This window comes from Salvelinus fontinalis, chromosome 5, assembly GCF_029448725.1.
Source record: "Salvelinus fontinalis isolate EN_2023a chromosome 5, ASM2944872v1, whole genome shotgun sequence".
Taxonomy (NCBI): Eukaryota; Metazoa; Chordata; class Actinopteri; order Salmoniformes; family Salmonidae; genus Salvelinus; species Salvelinus fontinalis.
In genome coordinates this window covers 59,114,807-59,141,665 of record NC_074669.1, presented here as the reverse complement: position 1 = coordinate 59,141,665, position 26,859 = coordinate 59,114,807, and the positions used below count along the sequence as shown (strand labels likewise).

The window sequence follows — 26,859 nt, the reverse complement described above, 5'->3', positions numbered from 1 at the left end:
AGGAGTGATGAGGAGGAGTGAGGCTTGACATGACTAGGGGGATGGGTGAATTCTGAATCAGTGTGTATTTAAGGTTAAGCAATATTCAGACCTCCAGTTCCATTAGCAAGCTGTGATTGTGATATGAAGATGCAGAAGTCTGTCTCTGTCGTTCCTCTGCTGTTGCTCCTCTGTCTGTCTGGGGTAGGGGTCACCAAAGGTCAAGGTGTAGAGGTCACTAAAGCTGTAGATTTCAAGACAGAATTCGAGGTCAAAACACCAGCAGACAGAAAAACAGATGGACAGACAGACTCTGAGCCGGACCTCTGGGCTGAGCTGAGAGCGCTGAGAGACATGGGGGTGGCACAGAGAGTAGAAAAGAGAGAGGCTGTCATGCAAAGTCAACTGGAGGACGTGAAGACACAGAAATCAGGTAATAAGAGTTGCCACAATGCAAAAAAAATGTAATCTTACCTAGAGTTATAATAACGTTAAAATGACTTGTTTTGAGTCGGTCTCACTTTCCCAGAAAATGTATTTACTTGTTTTTAGTTCATTTCTCTTACCCAGAAAATCAAGTTGATTTGTTTTAAGATATTCTGACCTGTTTCAAGCCTTTTTTATGTTAAAGTCAGCAACATGATCTGCCATTATTTGCCAGTGCACTAGACAATTTGTCTTGGTTAGACATCTTATTAATTTATCTTACCCCACTTGTATCGAGAATTTAGGCTAAAATAAGCAAAATGATCTGCAAAATGATCACACATGAATCATATCCTGTATGCAGGTCATGTGTTGTTTTGAGGCAGCAGTAAAAACACACTGACAGGACAGTTCCTCTTATGGCCACTAGGTGATAATCTGGTGTCACAGATGCAGGACTGAAGACTAGTCTTCATTCTGAAATGACTCTGGTCTTCTTCAGAAGTAGTGCAGTAGTCTACAGGGTTCAGAACTCACATTTTTAAACACATCTTATCACTCATATCATGAGGTTTCACATGTGTTTGGTTACATAGTGTCCAATGTTCTTCTGAGTGATAAAACAGCAAACATTAAGAGTGTTTACATATCAGACCCACATATATAATAAATATACTATAATATACTATATTCATATGCTTTTAGTACTCACACATGAATCATATCATGTATGCAGGTCGTGTGTTGTTTTGAGCCAGCAGTAAAAACAACACTGACAGGACAGTTCCTCTTATAGCCACTAGGTGGTAAACTTGTGTCACAGACGCTTGACTAGAACAAGGATTCCCAAACCTGGTCCTCGGGACCAAGGGGTGCGCTAGCCTATGCCTCCACCCAGGGGAGCAACTTTGGTTTTACATAACCTTAGAATGTTTTGGGGAATTGAAAGATAATTTCCTACATTTCCACACAATCTAATATGACCCATGACCCTTCTAGCCGTCTCCAGAACAACAATCTAATATGACCCATGACCCTTCTAGCCGTCTCTATAACAACACTCTAATATGACCCATGACCCTTCTAGCCGTCTCTAGAACAACAATCTAATATAAACCCATGACCCTTATAGCCGTCTCTATATAGAACAACAATCTAATATGACCTATGACCCTTCTAGCCGTCTCTAGAACAACAATCTAATATGACCCATGACCCTTCTAGCCGTCTCTATATAGAACAACAATCTAATATGACCCATGACCCTTCTAGCCATGTCTATATGGAACAACAATCTAATATGACCCATGACCCTTCTAGCCGTCTCTAGAACAACAATCTAATATGACCTATGACCCTTATAGCCGTCTCTATATAGAACAACAATCTACTATGACCCATGACCCTTCTAGCCGTCTCTATAACAACAATCTAATATGACCGATGACCCTTCTAGCCGTCTCTAGAACAACAATCTAATATGACCCATGACCCTTCTAGCCGTCTCTAGAACAACAATCTAATATGACCGATGACCCTTCTAGCCGTCTCTAGAACAACAATCTAATATGACCTATGACCCTTATAGCCGTCTCTATATAGAACAACAATCTACTATGACCCATGACCCTTCTAGCCGTCTCTATAACAACAATCTAATATGACCGATGACCCTTCTAGCCGTCTCTAGAACAACAATCTAATATGACCCATGACCCTTATAGCCGTCTCTATATAGAACAACAATCTACTATGACCCATGACCCTTCTAGCCGTCTCTAGAACAACAATCTACTATGACCCATGACCCTTCTAGCCGTCTCTAGAACAACAATCTAATATGACCGATGACCCTTCTAGCCGTCTCTAGAACAACAATCTAATATGACCTATGACCCTTATAGCCGTCTCTATATAGAACAACAATCTACTATGACCCATGACCCTTCTAGCCGTCTCTATAACAACAATCTAATATGACCCATGACCCTTCTAGCCGTCTCTAGAACAACAATCTAATATGACCTATGACCCTTATAGCCGTCTCTAGAACAACAATCTAATATGACCCATGACCCTTCTAGCCGTCTCTAGAACAACAATCTAATATGACCCATGACCCTTCTAGCTGTCTCTAGAACAACAATCTAATGACCTATGACCCTTATAGCCGTCTCTAGAACAACAATCTAATATGACCTATGACCCTTATAGCCGTCTCTAGAACAACAATCTAATATGACCTATGACCCTTATAGCCGTCTCTAGAACAACAATCTAATATGACCCATGACCCTTATAGCCGTCTCTATATAGAAACACAATCTAATATGACCCATGACCCTTCTAGCCGTCTCTAGAACAACAATCTAATATGACCCATGACCCTTATAGCCGTCTCTAGAACAACAATCTAATATGACCCATGACCCTTCTAGCCGTCTCTAGAACAACAATCTAATATGACCTATGACCCTTCTAGCCGTCTCTATATAGAACAACAATCTAATATGACCCATTACCCTTCTAGCCGTCTCTATATAGAACAACAATCTAATATGACCTATGACCCTTCTAGCCGTCTCTATATAGAACAACAATCTAATATGACCTATGACCCTTATAGCCGTCTCTATATAGAACAACAATCTAATATGACCTATGACCCTTCTAGCCGTCTCTATATAGAACAACAATCTACTATGACCCATGACCCTTATAGCCGTCTCTATATAGAACAACAATCTAATATGACCTATGACCCTTCTAGCCGTCTCTATATAGAACAACAATCTACTATGACCCATGACCCTTCTAGCCGTCTCTATATAGAACAACAATCTAATATGACCCATGACCCTTCTAGCCGTCTCTAGAACAACAATCTAATATGACCCATGACCCTTCTAGCCGTCTCTATATAGAACAACAAAAAATAAGCTAAAATGCCCACAGTCATCAAGCTATGTTAGAGATCATTATTACATACTGTATGTTTAAGTGATTGATAAGAATTAACTAGATCAAAGGGTAATTAAATTATCAATATTGCGTTGCATCTTTAACCAGTAGTCTAACAAATGAACAACTCTTACAAATATAGGACAAAGACTTAAAGGAATACTTCAGGATGTTGGCAATGAGGCCCTTTATCTAAACTACCTCTAAATGCCTTGATACTGGGCACAGGGACATAAACATGATATCCACAAGTTCATCTGGGAAGTAGCTAAAGGGCCTTATCACCAAAATCCAGAAGTATCCCTTGAACTTTTGATTGTCTTTATTAAGACATCCTCTGTATCAAGTTTAATCCAGAACGCCTAGCAGTGGCGTGTATTCCTGGATGCAGAGGAAAGATGTTTTATTTATTTTATATTTTGTCTCTCTGTGTTTCAAAAATGTCCTTCAATTCTCAAGATGCTGAATGTATCTCACCGGAAAAAGCATCTGAGCAAACAAAACAGCGCGACTTAGTCTCAGTTTGTGTAGCGTATCTATCTGACGCTGTCTGGTCAGAAAGAGTATGACATTGTTGTCGACCATAGCATTGAATGCAAGAGAAGCCAACGAGCATTTGGCCTCCCTTGATAAAAAATGAATAAATGAATAGCCAATCAGTGTTGAGCTAAACTGAGTGAGCTCAGCTGTGAATGGTCCTGGCTAAACAACCAAAAAAAGTGTCAAGGGAAGCAAGTTTGGATTTGGCTTCAGACCAATCACATCAGCCAAAACATCATCATTGACAGAAATAATTTGAATGCATCTTGTTGTGTTGTTGTCTAGCGAGCTAATATAGTTCCTTTACTAAATTAGCCATAGATGGAGATAGGGATTTGGACTTGAGTTTTACTTAATTCTCCGTACAGGCCAATGATTATAACAGCAATTCTGATCCAACCATTAATTCATCCATTGGCTGAGAGGATGGAAGTTCAACATGTAGGTAGATGTAGTATGCTAATGTTAACTAGCCCATGAAAGGAAGTTAGGCTAGCGAGCAAGCATTTTAGATAGCCTAGGACAACAAAAACTAAAATGGTGTCCTGTATGACAGAGTCATAGATGTGTAGGATACATGAAAGAGGAGGATGGCATTGGTGTTTCTCTACAGGTAGGGTGAGTCAACATGTGTTTTCTACTTGCACACACACACACACACACACACACACACACACACACACACACACACACACACACACACACACACACACACACACACACACACACACACACACACACACACACACACACACACACACACACACACACACACTGTATTAGACTAAGCAGAGGTGATTTGATGATGTTGAAATGTTGAAGTTGAAATGGTGCTGGAATAGTGGAGGCAGCTCCTGTTGTCTTTGTGACTTGCTGTAACTCTGTGGTTCTAAATCAATAGTTGTTTATTAGTCAGAAAATGTCAGAAACATGACCTTGCTTGACCATGCTGTAGGTCATGTAACTGTTTGTTACATGTAATATGTTTAGAGGACTTCACCAGACAGATGTTGCTCTCTGGTTTTGTGATGAAACAAAGGTGACAAATTTATTCTGCCACTGTGTCCTCTAATTGTCTCGGCCTTTAGGCTTATATATCACGTTCGCAAGGCATATAAATTAACAGGTTACAGAGCAAACAACGTAATTATCACAACACATTTTTTTTCTGGATTGTCTTCGCCAGTGATTTGACCCACTACTGCTAACAGGGCCGCCTGGACGACAGACCCCCACCAGTCTAGTACATAACTGAACTCTTTCCCTAACCCCCACCAGTCTAGTACATAACTCAACTCACTCCCAGACCCCCACCAGTCTAGTACATAACTCAACTCACTCCCAGACCCCCACCAGTCTAGTACATATCTCAACTCTCTCCCCAACCCCCATCAGTCTAGTACATAACTCAACTCTCTCCCCAACCCCCATCAGTCTAGTACATAACTCAACTCACTCCCAGACCCCCACCAGTCTAGTACATAACTCAACTCTCTCCCCAACCCCCACCAGTCTAGCTCATAACTCAACTCTCTCCCTGACCCCCACCAGTCTAGTACATAACTCAACTCTCTCCCCAACCCCCACCAGTCTAGCTCATAACTCAACTTTCTCCCAGACCCCCACCAGTCTAGTACACAACTCAACTCTCTCCCTGACCCCCAACAGTCCAGTGGTGTACTTAAGCAAAATTAATTTAAAGTACTACTTAAGTCGTTTTTTAGGGTATCTGTACTGTACCATGCATATTTTTGCCAACTTTTACTTCACTACCTTCCTAAAGTACTTTTTACTCCATACATTTTTCCTGACAGCCAAAAGTATTCGTTACATTTTGAAAGGAAAATGGTCTAATTCACACACTTATCAAGAGAACATCTCTGGTCATCCCTGACCTCTGATCTGGCAGAACACAAACACTCACTAAACACACTTATCAAGAGAACATCTCTGGTCATCCCTGACCTCTGATCTGGCAGAACACAAACACTCACTAAACACAAATGCTTCGTTTGTAAATTATGGTTGAGTGTTGGAGCTTGCACCCGGCAATCCGTCAATTTAAAAAAAAAAAAACTAGAGAATTGTGAGGTCTGGTTTGCTTAATATTAAGAATTTTAAATGGTTCATACTTTTACATTTGATACTTAAGTACATTTGAACATATCCATTTACTTTTGATACTTAATAAGTATATTTAAAACCAAATACTTTTAGGGTTTTATTCAAGTAATATTTTACTGAGTCATTTTCTATTAAGGTATCTATACTTTTACTCAAGTATGACAATTTAATACTTTTTCCACCGCTGCACGAGTCTTAACTCAACTCTCTCCCTGAGCCCCACCAGTCTAGTATATAACTCAACTCTCTCCCTGACCCCCACCAGTCTAGTATATAACTCAACTCTCTCCCTGCCCCATCAGTCTAGAACATAACTTAACTCTCTCCCTGACCCACACCAGTCTAGTACATAACTTAACTCTCTCCCTGACCCCCACCAGTCTAGTGTCACGATCGTCTATGGGTGAGAGAGAGGACCAAGGCGCAGCGTGTGAAAAATACATCTTCTCTTTATTAGAAGAAGAACAACGAAACAAAACAACAAACAGACAAACGTGAAGCTATCAAAGACTAAGTGCAAACATGCAACATAGACACAGACAATTACCCACCAAACCCCAATGCCTATGACTGCCTTAAATATGGCTCTCAATCAGAGACAATGAACCACAGCTGCCTCTAATTGAGAACCAATCTAGGCAGCCATAGACATAACTAGACAACTACACTAGACACTACAAAAACACATACATTCCCCATGTCACACCCTGACCTAACTAAAAAACATAAAGAAAACAAAGAATACTAAGGCCAGGGCATGACATCTAGTACATAACTTAACTCTCTCCCCGACCCCCAACAGTCTAGTACATAACTTAACTCTCTCCCTGACCCCCATCAGTCTAGTACATAACTTAACTCTCTCACCGACCCCCACCAGTCTAGTACATAACTTAACTCTCTCCCTGACCCCCATCAGTCTAGTACATAACTTAACTCTCTCACCGACCCCCACCAGTCTAGTACATTACTCAACTCTTTCCCCAACCCCCACCAGTCTAGTACATAACTTAACTATCTCCCCGACCCCCACCAGTCTAGTACATAACTTAACTATCTCCCCGACCCCCACCAGTCTAGTACATAACTCAACTCTCTCCCTGACCCCCACCAGTCTAGTACATAACTCAACTCTCTCCCTGACCCCCACCAGTCTAGTACATAACTCAACTCTCTCCCTGACCGATACCAGTCTAGTACATAACTCAACTCTCCCCCTGACCCACACCAGTCTAGTACATAACTCAACTCTCTCCCCGGCCCCACCAGTCTAGTACATAACTGAACTATTTCCCCAACCCCCACCAGTCTAGTAAATAACTTAACTCTTTCCCTGACCCCCACCCGCATAGTACATAACTCAACTCTCTCCCCGACCCCCAACAGTCTAGTACATAACTCAACTCTTTCCCTGACCCCCACCAGTCTAGTACATAACTTAACTCTTTCCCTGACCCCCACCAGTCTAGTACATAACTCAACTCTCTCCCAGACCCCCAACAGTCTAGTACATAACTAAACTCTCTCCCTGACCCCCACCAGTCTAGTACATAACTCAACTCACTCCCTGACCCCCACCAGTCTAGTACATAACTCAACTCTCTCACTGACCCCCAGCAGTCTAGTACATAACTTAACTCTCTCCCTGACCCCCACCAGTCTAGTACATAACTCAATTCTCTCCCTGACCCCCACCAGTCTAGTCAATAATTCAGCTCTCTCTCTGACCCCCACCAGTCTAGTACATAACTAAATTCTCTCTCCAACACAGTTTCCACCTTTTATTTATGTTATTATCACCAGAGAAAGGATTGGAAACACCTAAACGTACATTAACACAGAAACATCACAATTCATCTCATATGACCTAGTAGTACTGTAGAGCTCTTTAACATCCACACAATATACACTACATTACATCCTCCATATAATTCATCTCATATGACCTAGTAGTACTGTAGAGCTCTTTAACATCCACACAATATACACTACATTACATCCTCCATATAATTCATCTCATATGACCTAGTAGTACTGTAGAGCTCTTCAACATCCACACAATATAGCTGGGTCTCCCTGTTCTGTCCCTATGTGTCCACTGCCCTGCAGAGCCCCAACCCAACACATCCCACTCAGCTTTAGGATCTTAGTGAAACATTCATTATTGGTTTCAGGTATATTCGGTCAAGGCCAGAGTGACAACCCACAGGACAGCAGACCCCCAGGACAGGACTGAACAACCCAACAGCTATTGAAAACATGAAGTGGGCATGATTTAAATACAGACTCCTTCTGATGTACAGTATTCCATATAAGGCATCCAGACATTATTAAAGTTGTCCAATATACCCTTTTAGGAGGTGAACTCAAGCAGTAGAAATTTAGGGGTGATATTATAGGACACACTATGTGAAGCTGCCCTTTGAGCAGTTTCCTGTGGAGTTTTTCAAAACAGATCAGTCTGCAGTATTTAGCTGCGTTCAACCACTGATCCACGATAAGTTGCTAAGAAGTTTGTCACACATCAAATACCTAATGAACAAACAAGAAAATATTCTTATAGCCTAGTAGTACTTTCCACTGTTCAGTCAATTCTTCATGACAGTAGACTTATCTCAGTATCTCATTGGAGCCCCAGACGGAGATGGATATGATATCTGCAGTGATATTGATGATTCTGTTCTGGAACACAGGTAGGATGCCCTGCACTTAAGCTGGCTGTTGTCATAAGTGTACCGACGTCAGGCTTGCAGCCATAAGAAGTTAACTCTCTACCCGACCCCCACCAGTCTAGTATATAACTTAACTCTTTCCCTGACCCCCACCAGTCTAGTACATAACTTAACTCTTTCCCTGACCCCCACCAGTCTAGTACATAACTTAACTCTTTCCCTGACCCCCAACAGTCTAGTTCATAACTCAACTCTCTCCCTGACCCCCACCAGTCTAGTACATAACTCAACTCTCTCCCAGACCCCCAACAGTATAGTACATAACTAAACTCTCTCCCTGACCCCCACCAGTCTAGTACATAACTCAACTCACTCCCTGACCCCCACCAGTCTAGTACATAACTCAACTCTCTCACTGACCCCCACAAGTCTAGTACATAACTGAACTTTTTATGGCTGCAGGGGCAGTATTGAGTAGCTCTGATTAAAGGTGCCCATTTCAAACGGCCTCGTACTCAATTCTTGCTCGTACAAAATGCATATTATTATTACTATTGGATAGAAAACACTCTCTAGTTTCTAAAACCGTTTGAATTATATCTGTGAGTCAAACAGAACTCATTTGGCACAAACTTCCTGACCAGGAAGTGGAAAGTCTGAAATCGAGGCTCTGTTCTTCTTCCTGCCTATAAATGGGCATGATACGTAAGAGTATACGTGCACTTCATAGATCTTCCCCTGGATGTCAAGAGGCTGTGAGAGAAGAAATTTAGTGTTTATCTTGGTCTGAAGTGGAATACAAGCTCTTTGTATGACGTGTCCCTCATTTCCGGTACTCTGGGGAGCGCGAGGTGGACAGTGGGATTGCCTTCTGTTTAGCTGCCGTTATAGGCGACTACTATCTCCGGCTTTGAATTTATTTGATACATGTGACCATATCATCGTAAAGTATGTTTTTTCAATATAGTTTAATCAGATTATTGAAATTTTTTCGGGAGTTTTGCCGTGTTCCGTTCTCTGACTTTGTTGAGGATGGAGAGATCCGTGCCACTTGGCAAGTGCCCATGCTAAATGAAGAGGGAAATTTGCCGTTCCAGATCCAAACAACGACTGTTCTGGACAAAGGACACCTTGTCCAACATTCTGACGGAAGATCACTAAAAGTAAGAAACATTTTATGATGCTATTTCTAATATCTGTCGTGCATGTGAACTGGTCGTCGGCGCCCAAGTGTTTCTGGCTATTGTGGCTACGCTAATATAACGCTACATTTTGTTTTCGCTGTAAAACATTTAATAAATCGGAAATATTGTCTGGAATCACAAGATGCCTGTCTTTCAATTGCTGTACACTATGTCTTTTTCAGAAATGTTTTATGATGAGTAATTACGTATTTGACGTTGGTGTCTGTAAATATTATGGCTGCTTTCGGTGCAATTTCTGATTGTAGCTGAAATGTAAACTATGATTTATACCTGAAATATGCAAATTTTTCTAACAAAACATATGCTATACAATAAATATGTTATCAGACTGTCATCTGATGAAGTTGTTTCTTGGTTAGTTGCTATTTATATCAGATTAAAAACTGTAAAAATAAAAAACTGGTGGAGTAAAAAAGTGGTGTCTTTTGCTAACGTGGTTAGCTAATAGATTTACATATTGTGTCTTCCCTGTAAAACATTTAAAAAATCGGACATGTTGGCTGGATTCACAAGATGTGTACCTTTCATATGCTGTATTGGACTTGTTAATGTGTGTAAGTTAAATATTTTAAAAAATATATATTTTGAATTTCGCGCCCTGCACTTGAGCTGGATGTTGTCATAAGTGTACCGACGTCGGGCTGCAGCCCAAACAGGTTAACCAACAGTGCAGTTCAAGAAGAAATAAATATTTAGCAAGTAGACTAAAATAAAAAGAAATAATAAAAAGTAACACAATAAGAATAAGAATAATGAGGCTATATACAGGGGGCACCGGTACTGAGTCAGTGTGCAGGGGTACAGGCTATTTGAGGTAATCTGTACATGTAGGTGATTTTATGAATTGTTCAGCAGTCTAACGGCTTAAAGGTAGAAGCTGTTGGGGAGCCTTTTGGTCCTAGACGTGGTGCTCCGGTACCGCTTGCCATGCGGTAGCAGAGAAAACAGTCTATAACTTGGTTGACTGGAGTCTCTGACAATTTTATGGGCTTTCCTCTGACACCGCCTATTATATAGGTCCTGGATGGCAGGAAGCTTGGCACCAGTGATGTACTGGACCGTTCGCACTACCCCTGTAGCACCTTACGGTCAGATGCTGAGCAGTTGCCATACCAGGCGGGGATGCAACCAGTCAGGATGCTCTCGATGGTGCAGCTGTAGATCCTTTTTTCAGTCTCCTGAGGGAGAAAAGGTTTTGTCGTGCCCTCTTCACAACTGTCTTCGTATGTTTGGACCATGATAGTTCGTTGGTGATGTGGACACCAAGGAACTTGAAACTCTCAACCAGCTCCACTACAGCCCCGTTGATGAGAATGGGGGCCTGATCGACCTGCCTTTTCCTGTAGTCCACGATCAGCTCCTTTGTCTTGCTCACATTGAGGGAGAGGTTGTTGCCCTGGCACCACACGGCCAGGTCTCTGACATCCTCCCTATAGGCCATTTCATCGTTGTTGGTGATCAGGCCTACCACTGTTGTGTCGTCAGCAAACTTAATGATGGTGTTGGAGTCGTGTTTGGCCACGCAGTCATGGGTGAACAGGAAATACAGGAGAAGACATGAGTACACACCCCTGAGGGGCCCCAGTATTGAGGATCAGCATGGAAGACGTGTTGTTGCCTACTCTTACCACCTGGGGGTGGTCCGTCAAGAATTCCTGGATCCAGTTTCAGAGGGAGGTGTTTAGTCCCAGAGTCCTTAGCTTTGTGATGAGCTTTGTGGGCACTATGGTGTTGAACGCTGAGCTGTAGTCGATGACCAGCATTCTCACAAAGATGTTCCTTTTGTCCAGGTGAGAAAGGGCGGTGTGGCATGCGATTGAGATTGTATCATCTGTGGATCTGTTGGGGCGGTATGCAAATTGGAGTGGGTCTACAGTGTCCAGGAGGATGCTGTTGATATGAGCCATGACCAGCCTTTCAAAGCACTTCATGGCTACCGACGTGAGTGCCACGGGGCGGTAATCATTTTGGCAGGTTACCTTTGCTTCCTTTGGGCACATGGACTATGGTGGTCTGCTTGAAACATGTTGGTATTACAGACTCAGTCAGGGAGAAGTTTAACATGTCAGTGAAGACACCTGACAGTTGGTCCGCACATGCTTTGAGTACACTTCCTGGTAATCTGTCTGGCCCAGCGGCTTTGTGAATTTTGACCTGTTTAAAGGTTTTGTTTACATCGGCTGCCGAGAGCATTATCACACAGTCATCTTGTGACAGGTACTGAGATATGTTTTGATAATGTAAGGTATTGACATTTGCAGGGCTAGTAAAATAACATGCAACTGGAAGCAGACAGTAAATATCTGTCTTAAAGTAGTACAATGATGTGATCGCCTGTGAATGTACTTTACTGTAGCCTAACTGTCCATCTGTGGACAGGCACTAATGTCAGTTAAGTTGTGATGGTGTCATGCATCTGACTGTTGTATATTCAGTGTGTCAATGATTGATCGTAATATGCCTTTAATGGAAATGACTGAGAGTATATATTATATTTTATATTGGTCTTATGTTAGAGTAGGAGAAGGTGGGGAGGGTTTAGAAGTCGGTTACCCAATTCAACAGATCTGATGCTATATGTCAGGAAGAGAGAGCGAGAGGAGCAGAGAGAGAGGAGTAGAGAGGAGCAGAGAGAGGGAAGAGAGAGAGGAGTAGAGAAGAGCAGAGAGAGATGGGACAGAGAGGAGGGGAGGGGACAGAGCATAGCCGCAGGAAGTAGGGGTGCTGAGAGTGCTGAAGAACCCCCTGACAAATCTGAATAAAAAACTAATATATACACTACCGTTCAAAGGTTTGTGGTCACTTAGAAATGTCCTTGTTTTTGAAAGAAAAGCAAAAAAATTGGACCATTAAAATAACATGAAATTTATCAGAAATACAGTGCAGACATTGTTAATGTTGTAAATGACTATTGTAGCTGGAAATGGCTGATTTTTTATGGAATATCTACATTGGCGTACAGAGGCCCATTATCAGCAACCATCACTCCTGTATTCCAAATGCACGTTGTGTTAGCTAATCCAAGTTTAGCACTTTAAAAGGATAAATGATCATTAGAAAACCCTTTTGCAATTATGTTAGCACAGCTGAAAACTGTTGTCCTGGTTAAAGAAGCATTAAAACTGGCCATCTTTAGACTTGTTGAGTATCTGGAGCATCACATTTGTGGGTTCGATTACAGGCTCAAAATGGCAAGAAACAAAGAACTTTCTTCTGAAACTCGTCAGTCTATTCTTGTTCTGAGAAATTAAGGCTATTCCATGCGAGAAACTGCCAAGAAACTGAAGGTCTCATACAACGCTGTGTACTACTCCCTTCACGGAACAGGTCAAACTGTCTCTATCCAGAACAGATAGAGGAGTGGGAGGCCCCGGTGCACAACTGAGCAAGAGGGAAAGTACATTAGAGTGTCTAGTTTGAGAAACAGATGCCTCACAAGTCCTCAACTGGCAGCTTAATTAAATAGTACCCGCAAAACACCAGTCTCAGCGTCAACAGTGAAGAGGAGACTCCGGGATGCTGGCCTTCTAGGCAGAGTTGCAAAGAAAAATACATTTCTCTGACTGGCCAGTAAAAAGAAAAGATTAAGATGGGCAAAAGAACACAGACACTGGACAGAGAAACTACCTAGAAGGCCAGCAACCTGGAGTCGCCTCTTCACTGTTGACGTTGAGACTGGTGTTTTGCGGGTACTATTTAATAAAGCTGCCAGTTGATGACTTGTGAGGCGTCTGTTCTTGTTGACCATTCATGCTAATGTTGGGTTTTTGAGCTAGTGCCCAATAGACTCCCATTCAATCCTTGAAAGACTTCTCTCCTTGTCCCAGAATCACCCAGAATGCACCATGCGTCCCATGAATGTTGTATACGTTTTCCTTCCCATCTCCGCAAAAGTATTTCTGAAGTTGTGAATGTTAGATTCCACTCTGTGAGACACATCGATCTGCAGGTTGAATATGGTGAGATTGTAGACTCCTAAATTGATAGTGCAGTTTGTTTAGGTGATTTAACAGCTAGTTAGCTACTTCACATGCTGATATTGTCTTTGGGATTATTGTGTGTAGATACGTTTAGATACCAGCCAGCCAGCCCATACAGAGAGCATTGCATTGTGGATTTTGTAGTCGACTTGAGCTGCAACAGATTTCCACAACGATGTTCCATCTTGATACCAACCTTATTATAACGCCAAAATGAAACATTTGTTCTCACATACAAGTATTATTTACAAGTATTATTTAACACTGTCAAGTAAAGGAATGAGTGGTGTAGATTTTCATCTTGTATTTCATGATTTTCTTCATTCTTTGGTTGAGTCAGTTTGTCGTTATGTGTCCTTGTTGATTGAAGGCCTAAGAAATTCCTTTAGGATTTATCTGGCATAGTTTACATTCACAGTCAGCTGTTTTATGCTCCGGTTACTTTCACATCGATGTGGGTATTTGAAGTCAGCATTGAAGTGTGTATTATGCATCTATTTCATTGGACTGTTCCACCAGTAGACTAAATGAGTCAATGTAGCCTCTGTATGATGAGGTTGAGTAGTACATTGTACATCCATTCCACAGACCTTTAAACCCAATATAAACCTAATATAAACCTAATATTGCAGTGATAATTCATGTCTGGGGGCATTAATTTATGTTAGTTTTTGCTGTTCTCCAAATAGTATTATAGAGTTTTTAAGAACAATAAATGAGCTTCAACTGGTGGGGGGATTTCTACCCACCCCATTTAGCCATACCCTAGGTTTAGCTGTATTTATACACACCCCATTTAGCCATACCCTAGGTTTATCTGTATTTATACACATCCCATTTAGCCATACCCTAGGTTTAGCTGTATTTCTACACACCCCATTTAGCCATACCCTAGGTTTAGCTGTATTTCGACACACCCCATTTAGCCATACCCTAGGTTTAGCTTCTACACACCCAAACTACTTCAAGTGGCTATGGGACAGAGAAGAAGGGAAGGGAAGAAGAGTGGAAGAGAAGGGGAGGAGAGAAAGGGAGATGTCAACAGAGATGGGGCTGACAGACTATCATGCAGTCAACTGAATATCTTGTCATTACTGAATTCTCACCAGTGATGTCATCATAACCAGTAGCCTTTTCCACTCTTGGTTCGGCTCAGCTTGACCCTGACCTATGAAACTAATGATTGAAAAACAGACGAAAGCAAGTGTAATAAATTATAAATAAACTAATCTGCAAAGATATGGTTAACCTTTCCATGGAAGGGGAATGTGTGGACACATGGGTGCCAGGAAGGGGTGTGGCTGAAATAGAATCCACTAATTTGAAGGGGTGTCCACATACTTTTGTATATATAGTGTATGTACACATGGGTGTTGTTCCACCATACCAACGATAAGCCTGTCTTCCCCATCACTTCGTGAAAGGTCATGTTGATGTTCATTTAACCTCTGTCTCTCTCTTCTTCTGACTCCTCCCTTTCTCCTTTGTTTCTCTCTCTCTCTCTGTCTCTGTCTCTCTCTTTCTCCTCAGATCTCCAGGCTCAAAGCGTCAGTCCACCAGGTAGGTAGAGTATACATCTACAGTGATTATAGCAGTTCAATATTAGTCAACCTTATGGAGAAATTTAAGTCAACCCACATGGAGAAATTCATGTGTCCATACAAACCATTCTAAAACCCAATAACAAGTAGTGTTTTATGGAACTACTAATACTTGTCGACCACAAAGCATTACTGCTGTTAGAATAACAGAATCACTGTCATCATCTGTCCTCACCACTGTGTTTTCCTCTCTGCTGTTTACAGCTGAACTCTCAGTCAGACTGGTGAATGGGCGCAGTTCCTGTTCTGGGACAGTGGAAGTCTTCTATGAAGGAGAGTGGTCAGGTGTATGTACTGAGTGGTGGAGCATGAAAGATGTTATGGTTGTGTGTAGAGAGCTGCGCTGTGGGAATGCTGTAGCTGTTTCTGAAGGACCTCTGGTTGAAGATGGAAGACGAGGAGTCGCCATTAAGAGTTGCAGGGGACATGAGTCAACTATTACAGAGTGTGGCTTCAGAGAAGGAGGACCTGGTTATTGTGACGGTAGAAATGATCATTATGTGATCTGTTCAGGTAAGAGACTGATCATTATGTGATCTGTTCAGGGATGAGACTGATCATTATGTGATCTGTTCAGGTAAGAGACTGATCATTATGTGATCTGTTCAGGGAAGAGACTGATCATTATGTGATCTGTTCAGGTAAGAGACTGATCATTATGTGATCTGTTCAGGTAAGAGACTGATCATTATGTGATCTGTTCAGGTAAGAGACTGATCATTATGTGATCTGTTCAGGGAAGAGACTGATCATTATGTGATCTGTTCAGGTAAGAGACTGATCATTATGTGATCTGTTCAGGTAAGAGACTGATCATTATGTGATCTGTTCAGGTAAGAGACTGATCATTATGTGATCTGTTCAGGTAAGAGACTGATCATTATGTGATCTGTTCAGGTAAGAGACTGATCATTATGTGATCTGTTCAGGTAAGAGACTGATCATTATGTGATCTGTTCAGGTAAGAGACTGATCATTATGTGATCTGTTCAGGTAAGAGACTGGTCATTATGTGATCTGTTCAGGGAAGAGACTGGTCATTACGTGATCTGTTCAGGGAAGAGACTGATCATTATGTGATCTGTTCAGGTAAGAGACTGATCATTATGTGATCTGTTCAGGTAAGAGACTGATCATTATGTGATCTGTTCAGGGAAGAGACTGGTCATTACGTGATCTGTTCAGGGAAGAGACTGATCATTATGTGATCTGTTCAGGTAAGAGACTGATCATTACGTGATCTGTTCAGGGAAGAGACTGGTCATTACGTGATCTGTTCAGGGAAGAGACTGATCATTACGTGATCTGTTCAGGGAAGAGACTGGTCATTACGTGATCTGTTCAGGTAAGAGACTGATCATTATGTGATCTGTTCAGGGAAGAGACTGGTCATTATGTGATCTGTTCAGGGAAGAGACTGGTCATTACGTGATCTGTTCAGGGAAGAGACTGGTCATTATGTGATCTGTTCAGGGAAGAGACTGGTCATTATGTGATCTGTTCAGGTAAGAGAATTGGTCATTACGTGATCTGTTCAGGGAAGAGACTGGTCATTATGTGATCTGTTCAGGGAAGAGACTGGTCATTATGTGATCTGTTCAGGTAAGAGTCTGGTCATTATGTGATCTGTTCAGGTAAGAGTCTGGTCATTATGTGATCTGTTCAGGGAAGAGACTGGTCATTATGTGATCTGTTCAGGTAAGAGACTGGTCATTACGTGATCTGTTCAAGGAAGAGACTGGTCATTATGTGATCTGTTCAGGTAAGAGACTGATCATTACGTGATCTGTTCAGGGAAGAGACTGGTCATTATGTGATCTGTTCAGGGAAGAGACTTGTATTATCCAAGATTCATTTGTAGATTATTTTGCATGTATAACGTTTTATCCTTTTTAAAGGAGAGAGAGGGAGATGTCAACAGAGATGGGGCTGACAGACTAACATGCCGTCAACTCAATATCTTTTCATTACTGACTTCTCACCAGTGATGTCATCACAACCAGTAACCTTTTCCACTCTTCCACTCTTGGTTCGGCTCAGCTTGACCCTGACCTCTGAAATGAAGAATAAAAAAAAAAACACACACAACCAAATGTATTAATTAAAAATAAACTAATCTGCAAAGAGTTGGAAGGGGAATGTGTTTACACATGGGTTTTGTTGCACCATACCAACGATAAGCCTGTCTTCCCATCACATCAAGAAAGGTCATGTTGATGTTCATTTAACCTCTGTCTCTCTCTTCCTCTGACTCCTCCCTTTCTCCTCTGTCTCTCTCTTCCTCTGACTCCTCCCTTTCTCCTCTGTCTCTCTCTTCCTCTGACTCCTCCCTTTCTCCTCTGTCTCTCTCTTCCTCTGAATCCTCCCTTTCTCCTCTGTCTCTCTCTTCCTCTGACTCCTCCCTTTCTCCTCTGTCTCTCTCTTCCTCTGACTCCTCCCTTTCTCCTCTGTCTCTCTCTTCCTCTGACTCCTCCCTTTCTCCTCTGTCTCTCTCTTCCTCTGACTCCTCCCTTTCTCCTCTGTCTCTCTCTTCCTCTGACTCCTCCCTTTCTCCTCTGTCTCTCTCTTCCTCTGACTCCTCCCTTTCTCCTTTGTTTCTCTCTATCTCTCTGTCTCTTTCTCCTCTATCTCTCTCATTCTCCTCAGATCTCCAGGCTCAAAGCGTCCGTCCACCAGGTAGGTAGAGTATAAATCTACAGTGATTATAGCAGTTCAATATTAGTCAACTTTATTATCCCACATGGAGAAATTCATGTGTCCATACAAACCATTCTAAACCCAATAACAAGTACTGTTTTATGGAACTACTAATACTTGTCAACCACAAAGCATTACTGCTGTTAGAATAACAGAATCACTGTCATCATCTGTCCTCACCACTGTGTTTTCCTCTCTGCTCTTTACAGCTGAACTCTCAGTCAGACTGGTGAATGGGACCACTTCCTGTTCTGGGACAGTGGAAGTCTTCAACAGAGGAGAGTGGTTCGGACTATGTCCTGGGTGGTGGGGCATGAAAGAGGCCAAGGTTGTCTGTAGAGAGCTGGACTGTGGGAATTTTGTAGATGTATCTAGAGGACCTCTGGTTGAAGATGGAAGAAGAATATATGTTAGCTGCAGTTTATATGGAGATGAGTCTATTGGACAGTGTTACAAAGATGAAGGAAGAAAGAACTGTGATGGTGAATATTATCATCATGTGACCTGTTCAGGTAAGAGACTGGTCATATTGAGAGATTTATTTGTACATTATACAATATTACCATGTATCATGTTTTATGTGATTTTATTTCATTTAAATAGAGGGAGAGATGTCAGATGTATTTAAACATTATATTTGTGTTTGTCATATTGGTTTATGGGAGATGTTCATGGGCAGATCATTGTAGTTCAGATGGTACTGAAGTGAAGCTGCCTGATGGATGTTCAGCTGTTTATTTTCTATAAAGTGAAGTGAACTTATTCCTGTCTCCTGCCTGCATTATTCCCAGCCCTATCCTGAGTGACTAAGAACCCATTTCTATCTCTTACACTATCAAACATAGCAAACTACAATCTTTTATCCAACATATTTGTGTTTAGTCCTTGACAGTGTCATCAACAAAACTGATTGAATGTTCAACCAACTCTTTTTCTCCAGAGTCTGTGCGGCTTGTGGATGGAGCTGGTCTCTGCTCTGGGAGAGTGGAGGTGAAGTCCAATCAGTCCTGGGCCTCAGTGTGTGAACCTGACTTTGACCGGCAGGATGCAGAGGTAGTCTGTAGGGAGCTTGGCTGTGGGGCTCCTGCAGCTCTACAGGGGGGGCTCTATGGAGGAGGTGAGGGTCAGACCTGGGATAAAGACTTCCAGTGTAAAGGCAATGAGTCCCTTCTCCTGGACTGTGACACCTCAGACAGAAAAAACAACACCTGCCTACCTGGTAATGCTGTTGGACTCACCTGCTCAGGTAAGAAACAGTTTGTCACTCAATCAACATTGTTTCTCACCTGGAGTGAAGAATATGAGAGACAATATAGGTGTGTTTTAGTGAGAAAATAGTAAGATTACTGTCTCTCTCTTTTCTTTTCTCAGAGCCTGATGATGTGAGGCTGGTGGGAGGAGGCAGTCGCTGTGCTGGTGGAGTGGAGCGGTACGACCAGGGAGAGTGGAAGACTGTGGGAGCTGAAAACTGGAACCAGGAGGCTATAGCTGCAGTAGTGTGTAGACAGCTGGGTTGTGGCTCCACTGTTTCAGTACTACCTGGAAACACCACTGGAGTGTATGGAGTTTCCTGTTCTGGGTCTGAGTCTGCACTGAGGGAGTGTTCCAGAACGTCTGGTCGCCTTTCTGGATTCACAGTGATCTGCTCAGGTAATAACAAGGTACACTACATGGCCAAAAGTATGTGGGCAGTAGTGTATTTGGTTATTTCAGCACACCTGTTGCTGACAGGTGTATTAAATCAAGCACATAGCGGTCCAATCTCCATAGATTGGCAGTAGAATGGCCTTACTGAAGAGCTCAGTGACTTTCAACGTGGCGCTCCTAGGAGCAACAGTGATTCAGCTGCAAAATGAAGCCACACAAGCACACGGGACAGGACCAGCAAGTGCTGAAGTGCGTAGAGCGTAAGAATCATGTGTCCTCAGTTGCAAAACTCGCTACAGATATCCACATTATTTTGGCCTTATAGTATATCTCCTTCCTGGACTCACAGTGATCTGCTCAGGAAATATCAACATATTATAATTATATTCAACTGATTTCCTTCATTCATACAACTTCCTCTGCACCTCTCATGATGACTGTTTAGCTTGTCAGTCTGCTTTGCAAAATAGATCACTCAGTCAAGTAGGAATCAAATACAAGTTAAATATCCCAGAATGCTTTTGTATTTGAGTGTTATCTCAGTGAACGTCTCTACTCACTACCACTGTCACATGTCATGTTATTGTCATATCTAAATGAGGAAAGTAGTTGAGGCGCTACGTTTTATGTTCTCTCATAACTTCTCCTCTGAGAGTGAGTTCCTCTCACCATCACAGGTAACTGAACTTGGGGTGAGACATTCTTACTAATCTGCTAGAGACCCAGTTTGGATTTAAATATACTTTTTGTATGACTGAAGCCTTTAGTGAGAGGTCTAATGCTTTAATATTTAATAATTTCTGCCCTCAGAATTCATATTCATTATATAAATAGGCCTGTTAAATTTTGTCTGGCTTACCATTACAAATCAAATAGAATATTCGTTGCTCATTTAATTTAAAAAACTGGTCGCCAGGTGTCGGCAAGACCATAAGAAAATAGGTAAACTGGAATATGACTAAAGAGTTAATCAGGGTGATTTTTCCACTAATAGACAGGTTTTTTCCTTTCCATGGTCGCAAGATCTTATCTATTTCTGCTAAACATCTATTAAAATGTATTAGAGTGAGTTAATTTGTTTCTTTCTGGATATGTATACCGAGTATGTCCACATCAGCATCAGACCATTTTATTGGTAAACTACACAGTAATGTCACAGTTGTATTTTTAATATAGTACACTTATCATATAATTTGGTTGTAATCCAGAGAGGTTATTAAAAGTATCTAGATCCTTTATGAGGATGTGGAGGGATCCAAAATGTGGATTTAATAGAAAACATGAATCATCAGTGTACAACGACACCTTTGTTTTTAAGCCCTGGATTTCTAACCCCTTGATATTGTTATTGGATCGGATTTTAATAGCTAACATTTTGATGGCCATAATAAATAGATATGCCGATAGTGGACAACCTTGTTTAACTCCTCTAGATAGTTTAAAACTGTCAAGGCTGTGGGTAACTGGTGAATGGAGTCAGGCGCAGGAGAGCAGAGATGCGTGGACAAGGTATTTAATACAAGAAAACACCAGTATAAACACAATGCTATGGTGCTAGAAAAATACTGGTACCACGAAATTAACGGGCGTAAATACAAAAACCGGGCAACAATATACCAGCTGTCAGATACAGCCTTACAATAAAACAAACACGCACACAAACATGGAGGAAACCAGAGGGTTAAATAATGAACATGTAATGAGGGAATTGAAACCAGGTGTGTAAAAATCAAAGACAAAACAAATGGAAAATGAAAAGTGGATCGGTGAAGGCTAGAAGGCCGGTGACGTCGACCACCGAATGCCGATCGAACAAGGAGAGGGACCGCCTTTTGCGGAAGTCGTGACAAAAACTTTCTGAGAAGTAGCCATTATTTACAATTTTACACCTAGGGTTACTATACATAACTTTAACCCATAGTATAAGTATTCTCCATAATGTAAATATTCCAGGCATTTATATATAAATTCCAGTTGTACTTTATCAAAAACCATTTCAAAGTCAGCTATGAATACCAGGCCTGGTTTCCCAGATTCTGCATAGCGTTCTATTGTTTCCAGTACTTGTCTAATATTATCTCCAATGTATCGTCCATGAAAAAACCTGTCTGATTAGGATGAATAATATCTGACAATACCTTTTAAATCCTATGCGCTACACATTTTGCTATAATTTTTTGCATCTCAAAACTGAAGTGTAAGATGCCTCCGATGTTTTAAATGGACTGGATCTTTATATTAACCACTTGGATGGTGTTTCAGTAATAATGAAATCAGACCTTCTTGTTGAGTATCTGATAATGGACCATTTCTATAGGAGTGGTTAAAACATGGTGATAACGGTCCTCTGAGTATATCTAAAAGGTTTGTTATAACCCCCACTGGTAGGCCCTCCAGGCCTGGAGTTACTCCTCTGTAATTTGGCCTTCACATGAGTCTTCTGTACATGTCACGTTCCTGACCTGTTTTCTCTTGTTTTGTATTTATTTAGTATGGTCAGGGCGTGAGTTGGGTGGGTTGTCTATGTGTTGTTTTCTATGTTGGGGTTTTGTGTGTTCGGCCTGGTATGATTCTCAATCAGAGGCAGCTGTCAATCGTTGTCCCTGATTGAGAATCATACTTAGGCAGCCGGGGTTTCACGTGTGTGTTTGTGGGTGTTTGTATTTCGTGTCAGTGTTCGTGCCACACGGGACTGTCTTTCGGTTTGATTTGCTTTTGTTATTTTGTTTCGTGTAGTGTTCAGTTTATTGTTAATAAATCATGGACACTTTCCACTCTGCGTCTTGGTCCGATCCCTACACCTCCTCTTCAGACGAAGAGGAGGAAATCAGCCGTTACAGTACAGCTGTTCATTTGACATTATGAATAGAAAAAATATCCAAACACGTAGCTTCGGTTAGTGGAGATGGAGGAGACTGAAACGAAAACATCAAGTGCTTTACTTCCTCTATCAAAGTAACATTTGGTGAATCATGGGTGAATCTGTAATGTGTAGCAAGGTTCATAAAACATTTTTTGGCAGCACTTCTATGTTGAAGATTTTTATAATATGTTACACTGGATCTTTCTTGAATAAGTTCCTCCCTCCATTTCTTTTTGTTTTTCCTCCATTTTAATCTGAGACTCTAAGGTACAGTTTGTATTGCTACCTAACTGTACTGTTAGTCCTGCCATTTCCTTTGTTAATATGAACTATTTTGACCTAAATTGTTTTGTTTTAGCGATTACTGTATTGCATTTGCTCTGAAGGCACATTTAAAAGTGGCCCATACAATAAGGGGATCTGCTCTATCTATGTTATGTCTGAAAAAGTAGGTTATAAATTCTTCTGTCCTTGTTAAAAACAAGTTATCGTCCAATAGGCTTTGATTAAATGTCCAATATCCTCGCCCACGTGGAAATTATGTTAGAGTAATATATATGCTAATATATGTCCCCCATCAACATTATTTTACCTTTTGGTGCCAGAGAGAACGACGTAAGAAAGTAGTCAAAATGACTAGCTTGATTAAACCTACTCCATGTATATCTCACTAGGTCAGGACATTAAACCTACTCCATGTATATCTCACTAGGTCAGGACATTAAGCCTCCTCCATGTATATCTCACTGGGTCAGGACATTAAACCTACTCCATGTATATCTCACTAGGTCAGGATATTAAACCTCCTCCATGTATATCTCACTAGGTCAGGATATTAAACCTCCTCCATGTATATCTCACTAGGTCAGGATATTAAACCTCCTCCATGTATATCTCACTAGGTCAGGACATTAAACCTCCTCCATGTATATCTCACTAGGTCAGGATATTAAACCTACTCCATGTATATCTCACTAGGTCAGGATATTAAACCTACTCCATGTATATCTCACTAGGTCAGGATATTAAACCTCCTCCATGTATATCTCACTAGGTCAGGGTATTAAACCTCCTCCATGTATATCTCACTAGGTCAGGACATTAAACCTCCTCCATGTATATCTCACTAGGTCAGGACATTAAGCCACCTCCATGTATATCTCACTAGGTCAGGACATTAAGCCACCTCCATGTATATCTCACTAGGTCAGGATATTAAACCTCCTCCATGTATATCTCACTAGGTCAGGACATTAAGCCACCTCCATGTATATCTCACTAGGTCAGGACATTAAATCTCCTCCATGTATATCTCACTAGGTCAGGATATTAAACCTCCTCCATGTATATCTCACTAGGTCAGGATATTAAACCTCCTCCATGTATATCTCACTAGGTCAGGATATTAAACCTCCTCCATGTATATCTCACTAGGTCAGGATATTAAACCTCCTCCATGTATATCTCACTAGGTCAGGATATTAAACCTCCTCCATGTATATCTCACTAGGTCAGGATATTAAACCTCCTCCATGTATATCTCACTAGGTCAGGATATTAAACCTCCTCCATGTATATCTCACTAGGTCAGGATATTAAACCTCCTCCATGTATATCTCACTAGGTCAGGATATTAAACCTCCTCCATGTATATCTCACTAGGTCAGGATATTAAACCTCCTCCATGTATATCTCACTAGGTCAGGATATTAAACCTCCTCCATGTATATCTCACTAGGTCAGGATATTAAACCTCCTCCATGTATATCTCACTAGGTCAGGATATTAAACCTCCTCCATGTATATCTCACTAGGTCAGGATATTAAACCTCCTCCATGTATATCTCACTAGGTCAGGATATTAAACCTCCTCCATGTATATCTCACTAGGTCAGGATATTAAACCTCCTCCATGTATATCTCACTAGGTCAGGACATTAAACCTCCTCCATGTATATCTCACTAGGTCAGGATATGAAACCTCCTCCATGTATATCTCACTAGGTCAGGACATTAAACCTCCTCCATGTATATCTCACTAGGTCAGGATATTTAACCTCCATATTTCCTTTAGTTCCAATATATCCATGACATTCATGATTTCCTTAAGTAAATGAGGGTGATAGTTTGTAGTGTGATTTCCTTTACATTCCATAGAGATATCTAAAACCGTATTATAATCTGACACCATAATAATAGAGTCTTGTGTTGCTTGTAGGGTTGATAAATGATTCTATATATTTTCAAAGAAGCCTGGATCATCATTATTTGGAATGTATAGGTTAATGAGCCCTGTCTGTTTATGGTCCAATAACATCTTTAAAATCATCCATCTACCTTCATCCATCTATCTTTAAAATCATCCATCTATCAAAATTACTGTTAATTAATATCACCTTTTTGAATTTCGTTGACCATGGGAGAAATATATTTCACCCCCCCAGTTATTTTTCTACACAACTTCATCTAAAATTGTTTATTGAGTTTCCTGTAAATAATAGATATTATATTCCTTCTCTTTCAGCCAGGTAAATACTGATTGTCTATTCTTATTATCTGCTAAGCCATTACAATTATAACTGTCTATACTTATTTCACCACTTACCATAATGAGACACAACTTTCAATTATATTTATCAATATACGTTTGTAAACTCACTGTTAAAAAGTACCATAGTGATTGAGTGTTCATATAGCTGTACCATGATATGTGCATTGTTACTAAGTAACCCTCCAATTGTTCCCCACTATTCAGTCCTCTAAAACCCCTCCCCATCCTAAGTTGGGTTGTCATCCCAGTGACCGGCAGACCACCCCCGTCCCCCCGGATCCCAGGGCCCCCGAGAGACCGGGACCCATCCTTTGAAAAGACCCCACAGTGAAACCCACAGAACAGAAGCAGATCAGCAGACAAACGCATTCCATCACCCTCACATCGATTAGCATTATTATATAGCTATAAGAAAATATATTTAAAAAATGTCCTGCTTATCTTAATTACCATAATTAACAAATAATATGCATAATAATGTAGGCAGTTCCTGCCATGTGATGTTGTTAGTAGTATATAGATAATGATGTTATTGATTATAAATGTTATGATATTGATTATGATGTAGATTATTGTTGTGATGTTGATAGTAGTATATAGATAATGATGTTATTGATTATAAATGTTATGATATAGATTATGATGTAGATTATTGTTATGATGATGTTAGTAGTATATAGATAATGATGTTATTGATTATAAATGTTATGATATTGATTATGATGTAGATTATTGTTATGATGTTGTTGGTAGTATATAGATAATGATGTTATTGATTATAAATGTTATGATATTCATTATGATGTAGATTATTGTTATGATGTTGTTAGTAGTATATAGATATTGATTATAAATGTTATGATATTGATTATTGATTATGATGTAGATTATTGTTATGATGTTGCTCTCTAAACTGCCATGTAATCAACTGAATGTTTTTAATAAAATTACAGGCTGTCAGTCTTGTGTGATTCCCCTCTTGGACAGACTACAACATACAGTATGAATTAACTGAGATCAGTCTGTGATTCCCCTCTTGGACAGACTACAACATACAGTATGAATTAACTGAGATCAGTCTTGTGTGATTCCCCTCTTGGACAGACTACAACATACAGTATGAATTAACTGAGATCAGTCTTGTGTGATTCCCCTCTTGGACAGACTACAACATACAGTATGAATTAACTGAGATCAGTCTGTGTGATTCCCCTCTTGGACAGACTACAACATACAGTATGAATTAACTGAGATCAGTCTGTGTGATTCCCCTCTTGGACAGACTACAACATACAGTATGAATGAACTGGTCATACATTTGGCAGGAGGTTAGGAAGTGCATCTCAGTTTCCACCTCATTTTGTGGGCTGTGTGCACATAGCCTGTCTTCTCTTGAGAGCCAGGTACCCACCTGTATATAGTCCTGCTATTGTTATTTTACTGCTGCTCTTTAATTACTTGTTACTTTCATTTCCTATTCTTATTCTTTTTTTAAACTGCATTGTTGGTTAGGGGCTCAACTAATACAATTTGATTTGATTTGAGGTCTGCCTACGGCGGCCTTTCTCAATAGCAAGGCTAACTCACAGAGTCTGTACATAGTCAAAGCTTTT

At 40.8% G+C, this 26,859-nt stretch overlaps 1 protein-coding gene across 1 annotated transcript; it reads left to right on the top strand.

Annotated features, from left to right (window-relative positions):
- LOC129855918 (CD5 antigen-like) lies at positions 1-26,206 on the top strand. The gene is made up of 8 exons (XM_055924032.1): positions 1-412; positions 15,418-15,447; positions 15,693-16,001; positions 18,135-18,164; positions 18,395-18,697; positions 19,126-19,431; positions 19,557-19,835; positions 25,451-26,206. Exons 1-8 carry the CDS (start codon positions 124-126, stop codon positions 25,456-25,458), a joined length of 1,554 nt encoding a protein of 517 aa, XP_055780007.1. The 5' UTR covers positions 1-123; the 3' UTR covers positions 25,459-26,206.
- Positions 26,207-26,859: the final 653 nt, after the last annotated feature.

Coding starts and splice junctions, on each gene's coding strand:
- LOC129855918 (XM_055924032.1), top strand. CDS start 124: ATGAAGATGCAGAAGTCTGTCTCTGTCGTTCCTCTGCTGTTGCTCCTC. Junction 15,448..15,692: donor TCAAAGCGTCAGTCCACCAG/GTAGGTAGAGTA, acceptor TGCTGTTTACAG/CTGAACTCTCAGTCAGACTG. Junction 16,002..18,134: donor TCATTATGTGATCTGTTCAG/GTAAGAGACTGA, acceptor CATTCTCCTCAG/ATCTCCAGGCTCAAAGCGTC.